Source organism: Branchiostoma lanceolatum, chromosome 13 (genome assembly GCF_035083965.1).
Source record: "Branchiostoma lanceolatum isolate klBraLanc5 chromosome 13, klBraLanc5.hap2, whole genome shotgun sequence".
Classification (NCBI taxonomy): domain Eukaryota; kingdom Metazoa; phylum Chordata; class Leptocardii; order Amphioxiformes; family Branchiostomatidae; genus Branchiostoma; species Branchiostoma lanceolatum.
This window is the reverse complement of record NC_089734.1, coordinates 674,981-687,530: the sequence shown is the minus strand read 5'-3', so window position 1 is coordinate 687,530 and position 12,550 is coordinate 674,981. Positions and strand designations below refer to the sequence as shown.

The window sequence follows — 12,550 nt, the reverse complement described above, 5'->3', positions numbered from 1 at the left end:
TTGGGTCATGCACCTGTTGCTGAAGTCATTCGGGACGGGCGAGACCATTCCAGTCTCTGCAAAGGGTGTTCCGGCGTGAGTTCCCCTATGTTATGTACCTGTTACTATACAGGGTCGAGCGAGACCATTACAATCTCTGTGAGGGGTGTTCCGGCATGAGACCCCCTTGAGTTAAGCACCTGTTGCTACAGTCATATAAGCCAAGACGAAACCATTACTGTGTCTGTTAGGGGTGTTCTCGTGTGTGGGTCACTAACCAACAGACCCATATGGTCGCGCTAGTTGTCTTTACTGCTGTTATATGGCCACATGGATGACAGCCACTTCTGACGATTCCTCTTCAGCTATGCCAGTAAAAATCCCTGGCACGTTTGCCCCTGACTGCAATAAAGGTGCTCAGACCCTAGTACAACACAATACAACACAATACCGACCCCGCCCGTGGCATACATGAGTGCTTCAGTACAATGACATCGTCGTCATAAATCATAAGTCTGTACAATGATATTCCGTTGTGCTGTGCGGCGAGCGCTACAATTGTTAGGAACCTCACGCGCGACTGAATTATTAATGAACACGTCTTTGTGGTTTTGTACCTTTGACTTAGCCTCTACCAGGCTCCAGAGGCGCCTGGAAAGAGTAGAAATTGGACAAATAGACAGAAATACATGCAAGAGTAGTTAGTCTGCTATAGGGGTACAGTTTCCCACATATTGGACCCTCACTCCGTAGCCGGCTACTATTCACGCTATTTGGCCGATTTCTACAATTTTTCCAGCCATCCGCGGAGCCTGGTAGAGGCTACCTTTGACTCCTGATCACTACACCCCAGTCTTGTGCAGACGTCGATGTGTGCACATCGCGCGTCAAGATGCAGAAGACCACGCTTCTCGCCCTAGCCGTGGCGTTTGTAGGGTACCTCTTTATCGGAGGAGGGGTTTTCCACGTCTTGGAGGCGCCGCACGAGAAGAAGATACGAGAGAAGACCTTCAAGGTCCATCAAGAGCAGAAGGAACAATACGAGTGGTTGTTTGACGCCGACTACTTCGACAACTACACGAAACAAGCCGCAGACGATCCAGACCACCTTCTGACGCCAGACGAGGTAAACGAGCTTGTAAAGAGAGTGAAGGGTTACTTGGATGAAACACACAGAAACTTGACCTGGGAAGCTCACGAACAGCCTGGCAACACAACCAACACGACTCGACTGATCAGACGCAAGCATGTCCCTATAGTGGTTCTATCCCAGGACGATCTAGAATACATCATGTACTCGGTTTGGGAAGCTTCTGAAAGCGGGCTCGATCCCTTCAGCGACGAGACCGACAGTTCCCCGCCTCACTGGGACTTCATGCCGTCTATAACGTTCTCCATGACCGTAGTCACGACCATCGGGTACGGCGCTACAACCCCTAAGACCACAGGAGGCCGTGTGTTCGTCATCTTCTACGCGCTGCTGGGGATCCCTCTCACCGCGGCGTTTCTGAGCGGGCTTGCCGCTGGGATGAGCGACGTGGTCCGGCGGGTCACAGACACCATCCAGAAGCGGCACCCGAAGTGCACGCCGTCTGCAGCCTCGCACCTCGCGTGGGCGTTCTGCCTGGTCGTGGGGACGGGGGCGTTCTTCGTGGTGCCCGCTTGGGTGGTGCACGTCGTGGAGAAGTGGACTTTCCTGGAGTCGGTCTACTTCATGTTCGTGTCGCTGAGCACGATCGGGTTCGGCGACTTCGTCACGGGGAACCAGAAGCAGCACTACTGGGAGGGGTACAGGATCCTCATGAAGGTGATTTCTTTGCTTGCTTTTTTTATCTCCATGAAAAATGGAGATATTGTTTTTGGTGTGTTTGTGTGTGTGTGTGTGTTTGTGTTTCCGGACTATTGTAGTCAGCATAACTCAAGAACCTCTGGATGGATTACGATGATATTTGGTATGTGGGCAGGTGTTGTGAAGCCAAAGTTTAAGGTCAATTTTGGGCCCCCTGGTATGTGACCTTGGTACTGCAGCAGAACTTCCGTTTTTGTATCTTTTGACCTGGACGTGCTGTGGTCTTGATTTTTGGGTGGCAGATAGCATGTGATGAAATAAAGAAGTGGTGTAGGATTGGGCCCCCTAGTTTTTGTTTTGTTTTTTAACCTTTGTGTATTCACGAGAAGCTCAAATCGGCATACAGCTAGGCCGCTTTTCATTGAGGTCATGAGGGAAGAGGTGAGGGTCGGATGAAATATAACAGAGATGCACAGTCAAGTGATTATCTTTATGTGCAAGTTCCTGCCTGCTTTGGCTAAATGTAGTAGTTTCATTATTACTTGAAACGTTTACGAAAAGAATAATTCTTATAGCGTTTCCGAACAGTGGGAGAAACAAATCAACTAAAGCTATGCTACACTACACTATCGTCAAACATGAACGGCCTTGCTACCGCTAAATCTATCGATTACATGTCTCTTCCCTCTTCTTTGAACAAGTGTATACGAATTCACAGAGATTTGTTGTGCAATGTTGTCAGAGGATGTCATCATATATATATGTATATATAAATAGTTCGTCTTTTTTTTAAAGATCTGGATCGTCGTGGGTCTGGCATACCTGGCCACCATCTTCGACCTCATCTCGCAGGCCATCAAGAAGGTGGAAGACAAGATAGAGGAAGAAATGGAGGAGGAAAAAGACACGAGTGAAGGAGAGAAGACAGGAGAAGACAATCTTGGAGAGGATGTGGAGGATGTGGAAGAGCAGAGTAATGGCAACAGGAAGGAGCAAGAACAGCAGACTGAAGAGGAAGGGATGGAAGGACCGGACACTCCGGCGGCCACCCCTCGGCAGAACAGCGCCCGGAGGCCGCGCGTTCCACTGATCATGATCGTTGATAATCCTGCAGCCGGGCGACAAGCCAGACAGCATGTGTGGCAGATGTAGGTGTTTAACACAACACCTTTATTAAATGATGAAAATTGGGATATTTCAAAGTTAGACTCGCCGTTGCAGCGGTAGCAAACCATGTGAAAATTGATTATTGACTGTCATACATGGAATTTTCGTTAGATTTGCATAGGTTTTCTCACCTAGCACTAGGTCAAAACAAGTTGTGTCATTTCTTTATAGACCGTTATTTTTTTTTTTCTTGGCCTAAGATCCACATGTATGTTGTCTAAACGGAACATTGTTCTTGTCATTTATGTTTAGGTATGGCGGTTTTATCGCGTGTTACACTTAGTCTAGTTTAACAAGAGCTTATAAGGCTCCCCATGCCGTTCTGCCCTATCTAGAACGGAATTTGAGCTTATCAAGGATTCCAGAGAAGAGTGTGAGAATTTCAGGCACGTGGAACCTGCATAGCTCATTGCTTTGTCACAACCTATGCCAGAATAGTGCGCCATAAACTATAGTTGTATCGTGACGCCTTTATGCTGTTTTCATGTTGATTGTGCTTGGAGTAACGAGTATGGGGGTTTCGGCACAGTGAACCTGTATATACTGTACACAGCGAGTGACCTTGTCACAACCAATACCATAATAGTCTGCCATAATCTAAACATGTACCTTTATGTTGTTTTCATGTTCATTGTGCTTGGAGTAACGAGTGTGGGGGTTCTCGGCACAGTGAACCTGTATATACTGTACACAGCGAGTGACCTTGTCACAACCAATACCATAATAGTCTGCCATAATCTAAACACGTACCTTTATGTTGTTATCATGTTCATTGTGCTTGTAGTAAAATGTGGGGGAATTTTTGGTATAGTGAACCTGTATATTTTGTACATAGCGAGTGACCTTGTCAGAACCAGTATGTGAATAGGGGGATTTTCGGTACAGTGAACCTGTCTATACTATACATAGGCGCTTGGTTTTTGTGTTAAAACCACTTGCACAATTGCCTTCAATAAATTGAGACGTTTTTCAATTTCAGTTTGTTGATGTTAGAACCCAGTGGAATTCCAGACAACAATGGTAGTAGGGGGAAGGGGGGTATTAATTTCAACTTTGTAAAATACGCATTTCAAAATATAGATATGGTCTATCTAAGCACAGAAATCACAAAATTTGGACAATCATTGGAATCATTGGACATAACCCCCCTGTACATACCCCTTGAAGTTTGTACATGCTCTAATGGGACTAGTCCATTTTTGCAATGGGGGTGATATGGGAATAGTCTATATCTGTGTGGAGAATAGATTTTGGGTTCAAATATTCACTTTAATGTCTTCTTACCTCAAGGTACTAATACTTAAAGGCATTAATTATGTTTGGTAGCACACCTTTATACTAGTTTAATACAGATTTATGTTACAAACTTCAGGGGGTATGTACAGGGGGGTTAATATTAGAAAAAATTCAACATTTTTACATTTTCATTTTCAGATAGACCGTCCCCATATTTTCAGGTGCGTATTTCAGCAAAAACTGCACTTTTGCGAAATAGTACCTCCCCCTATGGTAGGAGAATGTCTCGTGCATAGTGTCTGACCTTGCCCCAGTATGAGAATAGATTTACGTCGGCGAAAACTGGACCAGGATGAATTTCTGTTCTCATTATTTCCACATCCACGCACAATGAATGTATTGCTCTCTCGGAAATTTCAGACAGAAAATATTGAAAAATTTTATTGTAAATAAAAAAAAATATATCATCTATTATTGTTGATTATCTGTATACAACATACATAGCGTGTGTCATGGTAAGAAAAAAAAACAATAGCATTCCTCAAGCTCAAACTGTATGGCGATGTCTTCCCCTATCTCCATGGTTACGGTGTCATCGACACCGCTGTTTGATGAAGCCATGCTCTGCTGAGCATGACACAGAAGTGCCGCGGCCTCGCCGTACTGAAACACCTCAAGCGTGAGATTGGGTAGCCTCTCAAGCAGGCCTCACTGCAGGCGTTTCGATATGGTCCAAGCGTGCATGTACCGTGTTGGGATTGCTGCCTTAAAGCTTGTTCTGGTGGATCCTTTTTTCACTTAAGTTGCTCAATGCAAAAGACCATTTTTCTTGGCACTGATCCAAGTTATTGATATTCCTGGGACAACGTCTCTTCAGGAATATCATCATCTATGGTTAACTGACCCAATAGGAGAAGCAGGGGTTACGAAGGCTGCTTGGGAAAATTCCCTAACCCATTTAGACCCGAGCGTTTTTTTTATCCACTCACACCAGGATGGACCCTACCCTTCTCGATAGGTGTGGTGGGTTCTTTTACTTGCTCGAAGCGTGGCTTTCCTCAAACATGGGACCGCCATTTAACGTTTTCGAGATCATCGGACATCGCGACACGAAAACCTCTAGAAGATAATACGTTTAAGCCATAGATCAAAGATATCAGGAGACAGCTCAAGGAGCCTGCATTGGAGGCTAGTGAGACAGATCAAGGAGCCTGCATTGGAGGCTAGTGAGACAGCTCAAGGAGCCTGCATTGGAGGCTAGTGAGACAGATCAATGAGCCTGCATTGGAGGCTAGTGAGACAGCTCAAGGAACCTGCATTGGAGGCTAGTGAGACAGATCAAGGAGCCTGCATTGGAGGCTAGTGAGACAGCTCAAGGAGCCTGCATTGGAGGCTAGTGAGACAGCTCAAGGAGCCTGCATTGGAGGCTAGTGAGACAGATCAAGGAGCCTGCATTGGAGGCTAGTGAGACAGCTCAAGGAGCCTGCATTGGAGGCTAGTGAGACAGCTCAAGGAGCCTGCATTGGAGGCTAGTGAGACAGCTCAAGGAGCCTGCATTGGAGGCTAGTGAGACAGCTCAAGGAGCCTGCATTGGAGGCTAGTGAGACAGCTCAAGGAGCCTGCATTGGAGGCTAGTGAGACAGCTCAAGGAGCCTGCATTGGAGGCTAGTGAGACAGCTCAAGGAGCCTGCATTGGAGGCTAGTGAGACAGATCAAGGAGCCTGCATTGGAGGCTAGTGAGACAGATCAAGGAGCCTGGATTGGAGGCTAGTGAGACAGCTCAAGGAGCCTGCATTGGAGGCTAGTGAGACAGCTCAAGGAGCCTGCATTGGAGGCTAGTGAGACAGCTCAAGGAGCCTGCATTGGAGGCTAGTGAGACAGATCAAGGAGCCTGGATTGGAGGCTAGTGAGACAGATCAAGGAGCCTGCATTGGAGGCTAGTGAGACAGCTCAAGGAGCCTGCATTGGAGGCTAGTGAGACAGATCAAGGAGCCTGCATTGGAGGCTAGTGAGACAGATCAAGGAGCCTGCATTGGAGGCTAGTGAGACAGCTCAAGGAGCCTGCATTGGAGGCTAGTGAGACAGCTCAAGGAGCCTGCATTGGAGGCTAGTGAGACAGCTCAAGGAGCCTGCATTGGAGGCTAGTGAGACAGCTCAAGGAGCCTGCATTGGAGGCTAGTGAGACAGCTCAAGGAGCCTGCATTGGAGGCTAGTGAGACAGATCAAGGAGCCTGCATTGGAGGCTAGGGAGACAGCACAAGAAGCCTGCATTGGAGGCTAGTGAGACAGCTCAAGGAGCCTGCATTGGAGGCTAGTGAGACAGCTCAAGGAGCCTGCATTGGAGGCTAGTGAGACAGATCAAGGAGCCTGCATTGGAGGCTAGTGAGACAGCTCAAGGAGCCTGCATTGGAGGCTAGTGAGACAGCTCAACGAGCCTGCATTGGAGGCTAGTGAGACAGCTCAAGGAGCCTGCATTGGAGGCTAGTGAGACAGCTCAAGGAGCCTGCATTGGAGGCTAGTGAGACAGCTCAAGGAGCCTGCATTGGAGGCTAGTGAGACAGCTCAAGGAGCCTGCATTGGAGGTTAGTGAGACAGCTCAAGGAGCCTGCATTGGAGGCTAGTGAGACGGAGCCTGCATTGGAGGCTAGTGAGACGGAGCCTGCATTGGAGGCTAGTGAGACAGCTCAAGGAGCCTGCATTGGAGGCTAGTGAGACAGCTCAAGGAGCCTGCATTGGAGGCTAGTGAAACAGCTCAAGGAGCCTGCATTGGAGGCTAGTGGTAGATAGACTGAAGCGAGGTCAAATCATTTCAGGTTGTTTCCATTAAGTATGTTTTCATAAGGCTCGCAGCCGCAGATGAGAGCCGCTATTTGATATCGGGTTTGGTCATCAATCATGCAATGAGCACTGGTCAATAAAGATTTGGAAACTCGTTTTTCCAACTAACTTCAAGGTGAAAGGTAGCATACGTTGTTAGCGGCACACAGATGTACAGAAATGCTTACAGTGAATCTAAAGATCATAGTGAATACAGCTCAACAAAAATTACAGAGTAGCTTTTTACTATTTTTTCTCAACCAGTGGGACACGTGCTTTCTGTATGCTAGCTAATTCATCGAGACGCACTTTTATTTCAGCTTGTTGATGTTGCATGTAGTTCTGTAAGATATCAGGCGACAATGGCACGAAATTTTCCCGCGCAAAAAAATGCATCGCAATGTTTGACCGAAAACAAACAAATTTGAACAATTTTTGCGGCAAATAAAGATAAAAACAATCGAACGCAAACTGTTGAATTTGCAACTCGCATTTCAGCCAGACAAACACCCCCCCCCCCCCCCCCCATGCTGTCCTTTCCACTACATCAAAGACGAAGGACACACAAAAAGGGACAATCACATGTCAAAGTATCGACAGTAGTATTATACAGGGTAACGTCAGGAAAATTACCGACAGGACCTCAATTACAGAGGCAGGGCCACTCCGGGCACCAGGTGGGGCTATCGGCACCTCTCACGGCCGGCTTATGGGCAAATTGACCCACGGATCATCTGTCTTTATTAAACGGACATCGAGTTAGATTAATTGATTTTGAAGATTCGGTTGTGAGTTTTTTTCTTCCCACTATGAGTCATTGTCAATATCTATGTATTTATTATAAAGATTACACAGATGAACTTTCAAGTGAATATTTATGATTTGCGTTTGTTCATATACTTTGTATAATTTGTTTGTACAATTCAATTTCATTCACTTGTACCATTTATGACCTCCTAACTTTGTATTCTGTTTACCTGTAATGGGCTCTGTTGAAAATCATACAAATTTGGAACGGCCTACGCATATGTATTCAAGATTAAGAAATGGATAAATGAATGAATAAATAAATAAATAAACAAAAAGTAGAAATGTACGTGCACAATCACACAATAACAAAGACACACTGTATGTGTCTTTTCGTGATGAATGTTAGACACCCAGGTAATAAGATACATAATACAAAAGTTGCCCAAGCAAGTGATTAGGTGTTGTAACGGCCAGACATTCGGTCAGTCACTGACAGAAGATAACAGATGCTGTCTGAAACGTCGTTTCCAAAACGTATCCAGCTACTATAGAGTAACTTTTGTGCTGTAGAGAGCTGTTTGGTACCCCATTCCTTTTGGTCTCTTTTGTACTCAAAAAGTTAGTCACCCGATTTTTTTAATGAAAAGTAAACTTACGATGATGAAGGTTAGACATCCAGGTAATAAGATACACCAAAAATAGTTACTCAAGCAACTGGATAAAATTTTAAAACAGTCTTCGCACTTTGACTGTTTCAAAATTTTATCCAGTTGCTTGAGTAACTGTTTTTGGTAAAAAGTAAACTTCTTTACTTTTGAAGACTTTGTTACTGAGATAAGGTTAGCAGGACTCTATTATGTCTTGGCTCATTTTACTTCTCTTCAAGCAGAGATAGGTGGGAAGATTGTGGCCTTATCATACGCCCCCTTTGCCAACCTCTGCTTGGAGAACACGTTTTACTACAGTTTGTTTTGTTTGAAGACATAAATTCGAATCTTTCGTCGGTGTGCATGTAACGTTATGTGTTCTAATGTTAGCTCTTACATATACACCATGCCAAATGTTCTATGTTTTGAACAGTATTTTTCTATACCGTATCAATTCATTACGCAGTACATGTCCCCTTCTCTCTAGACAGTATATGCCAAACGGCAAACGCACTGTGCGCATGTGATATTATGTCTTTCGTAATGGTCGCGATTTCATCTGTGCCAGATGAACCGTGTGTAGTGCATAGTATCTTTTCTATAACAATAGTCACTTCTCTATGGTCCTTTATGTGCGCCAAATGAACCACGAAAAACAGTTGACAATTACTATTGCCGTCTGCTGGCTCCCAGCGCCGTTGTTTTGGCATAATCCTCGACAAACTGTCACGTACAGTGGGCTTAGCTATTGCCTGTGAAATTTGCACTTTGACAAGCCTATTTTCGGAGGTCCCCCGGAGACGACATTTTGGACATGTTTTGTTGGGGAGTCTGCAGTGTGACAGTGTGTTTCTACTGAACCATGAAGAAGGCCGCCTTGTTGGTGTTGATAGTCTTGGTGTTCATGTATCTGCTGCTTGGAGCGGGCGTCTTCCACGCCTTGGAGCATGAGGAGGAAGTCGAGATTCGGGAAGACATCTTCGCATTTCATCGAAGGCTCCGGCAGCGCCGGAATGAGACTGTCTGCAGGCATCTTAAGCACGGCTGCAAGGCGCAGAAAGAGGCGGTGGGTACCGCACAGCCTTCCTGTGTCCCTCGGGACCACATGGCGAGGATCGCCGAGAGCGTGGCAGACGACGTCGCGGTGAAGTTCAAAGACATAACGGGAACGGGCGGTGAATGTGTCGACTTTAGGGACACCCCCATATTTCTAATGACTGAGAGAGAGTTATACGAGGTCATAGACAGAGCTGTACAGGCGACTAAACACGGACTAGACCCGCGGAGTACCGCCATGGAGAGTTCACCACCTCAGTGGGAGTTTGCGGCCGCGCTCGCCTTCAGTATAACCGTGGTGACCACGATAGGCTACGGGTTCGTCACACCCAAAACGGGCGCCGGCATGGCATTCTGCGTTATTTACGGCCTGCTCGGCATTCCGTTCATGCTGGCCGTGCTCGGCGGGATAGGGGAGATCATGGCCAACGGGGTCCGCCGGGGCACCGAGGCGCTGCGCCGCCGGCGGCCGGGCTGGCTGCCCCGAAGGGTCCGCCGCCTCGTCGCGGGGATCTTTTTCGTCTCGGGGGTGACCATCTTCTGGCTTCTGCCGTCTATAGTCGTCTCACACGTGGAGGGCTGGAGCTATTCCGAGTCGTTGTACTTTAGTTTCATATCCCTGAGTACGATCGGGTTTGGCGACTATGTAGCGGGACTACAGAGGGGGATACAGTACTGGGAGCCGTATCGAATTCTTATGACGATGGTTTTCGTGGTCGGTCTGGCTTTCCTGGCTACCGTGTTCCAGTTGATGTCTCAGGGAGTGCAAATCTTGGAGGAGACGGTGGATAAGAAGACGGAGAGGGAGCTTCGGAGAGCCGTGGAGGTCTTAGAACTCCGAGAGCAGCGACGCAAACGTCTGAAGGAGAACAGCGCCAGCGTGACCGCATCCAAATGTGATTTAAACGAAACCTCCTCTCGGGTTTGAATGTTGAAAGTTGAATGACCCCTCCTCACCGCGCAGCGCAATGGTTTAGTTAAAGGTGCCCGAAGCAAATTTTTAAAATCAATTTTCTAGTAAGGATTCTGGGGTGATTATTGGGTGGTACCAGTAAATAGAATACTGCGGCTTGTTTCTACGTAATTTTTAAACGCCCAAAGTATGAAATAATGATGAAAATGTGCTAAAATGGGGAAGTAAATGTCAATTTCATACAGATTGCCATATCCAGAATACGTTCAGTTTTACCCCCTGAAATCGCTTAGGGCACCTTTAATGTTGAGGTGTTCTATATGTATCGAATGTCTTACGTACATGCATGTATATCAGCTTCGAATGTACTTAAAATAAGTTAAAAGTTGAATGACCCCTCCTCACCGCGCTGTGCAATGGCTTAGTCGTTAATGTTGAGGTGTTCATTCAAATGTATTACGTACATATACAAATGTATATCAGCCTCGAAGGTACTTAAAGCTAGGTTGATGAAGATTAGATACCCAGGTAGTAAGAAACGCCAAATTCACTTTAGACAGAGAGAAGTTTAGTCACTGACGATAGAAAGGGAACTTTAACCAGCGTACAAAAATGTAGCTTCCAGCCATGAGGGCAAACAGTATATAACTGCCATTCCAACAATTTGGGCTCTAGTCAGCCTTCTTTGTATTAGTCTTCTTATTTTTTTGGCTTAGTATATATATGTGCTGACATGTTTTCTGATTGTAAATTTTAAACTGACGCCTACTGGTTTTCTAACAATTACACCAAGTCTAGCTGTTCTGATGGCTTTGTTGTCTTTTGTTGCCATCGTTTTACATTATCCTGGAGTAGCAAAGAGCGTACTGTCGATGTGTGGCCATAGGAAGACCTTTAAGGACCCAAATCACTAGACGGCGATCGCATTGCGACCTAAATTCGATTTGTGTTACGCTTACAGTCTGAGTATCATGTAAATTGTAAAAGTATGACTGAAAAGACAACAAAACACACAAAAAGCGTAAAAATATTCGTTTTTCATCGATGGAATTTGTTGAGCGCTCAGTCAAATTGCTCGGTCGCATCGCAATCGCCGCGATGTCGCAGCCAGGTCGCCGCGCTAGGGGAATGTGTTATGAGGACGTAGCCCGCATCCCACCCCCTTTCATAACCTTGTGCACATAATAAGTGCAGAGACAAATCAAAAGGCTTGTGATGCGCCATCAATAATTCATAGAACAAAACGCAGGCAATCAAATTTCAAAAGAATGAATGCCTAACAACAATGACACAAAGTGTTTAAATGGCATCGCCAAATGCCTCACCATGCCAAACATCTACTCTCCAAGCAGAGGTTTGGGGAGAAGATTGTGACTTTTTTTATCATATGCCCTTTTTTCTGTCGGTACTCCCCAAACAACGAAGAGTGCCGACAGAAAACGGGGCATATGATTAAAAAAAGTCACAATCTCTCCACAAACCTCTGATTGGAGAGTACCAAATATCTATGTTCACCTTTAAGTGGACTCCATGTAGACTATTGTTTCTCTACGTAACGCTAAGGAGATCTGGATAAAACCAATAAACAAACGGAAGAGAAGCATATTGTTTTTGTTCCGTTTGTTTCTCTTCTCCTCTTTACGTTCCAAATAAATGAATGAATAAAGTCAACAACCTGGACCAGACCGCCGTCACCATGGTTACTGGGGTGTAACAGACAGACAGTCTGTGGTGTCCGATTACATCATGTAGCAAGTGGCAGGACAGAGCTTGCGGGGCTGATCACCATATTTATGATTGTGTTAGAGCAGTAGTTTGTTAGGCTAAACGATGTGAAGGCGAACACTATCTATTTACTTGCAAATTCTATCTGTCTAGTTTATTTCAAATTTCTATGTACCAAAAGAAACCAGCTAGGACATGGAGTACAGCATAGGCCAATATAGGCCAGCTTGAAGCCGGAAGGAGTACTTTGTGACATTTTAGGGTGCTGCACTTTGTCTAAACTTCGCTTCGTACTAGTAGCGCGGTTGCTAAAATGGGGTCGGTCAGTTGCAAATCTACAGGTACCTCTTAGCCACAGTCCTTAGGACGGGATGTTAAGCCGTGGTCCACTGTTCATTGTACTTGTAGAAAAGAGGAAGGGAGATTTTCCCGGTATAATGAACCTGTACATGTGCATACTACACATGGCGC

General features: G+C 45.8%; 2 protein-coding genes across 2 annotated transcripts; both read left to right on the top strand.

Moving 5' to 3' along the window:
• Window positions 1-1,264: 1,264 nt before the first annotated feature.
• On the top strand, window positions 1,265-2,973 carry LOC136447445 (potassium channel subfamily K member 10-like). Its single transcript, XM_066446360.1, has 2 exons — window positions 1,265-1,786; window positions 2,564-2,973. The coding sequence occupies exons 1-2, from the start codon at window positions 1,271-1,273 to the stop codon at window positions 2,918-2,920; spliced, it is 873 nt and encodes a 290-aa protein (XP_066302457.1). The 5' UTR covers window positions 1,265-1,270; the 3' UTR covers window positions 2,921-2,973.
• A 6,158-nt stretch (window positions 2,974-9,131) lies between these two features.
• LOC136447587 (potassium channel subfamily K member 17-like) lies at window positions 9,132-10,378 on the top strand. Its single transcript, XM_066446590.1, has one exon. The coding sequence runs from the start codon at window positions 9,248-9,250 to the stop codon at window positions 10,367-10,369; it is 1,122 nt and encodes a 373-aa protein (XP_066302687.1). The 5' UTR covers window positions 9,132-9,247; the 3' UTR covers window positions 10,370-10,378.
• Window positions 10,379-12,550: the final 2,172 nt, after the last annotated feature.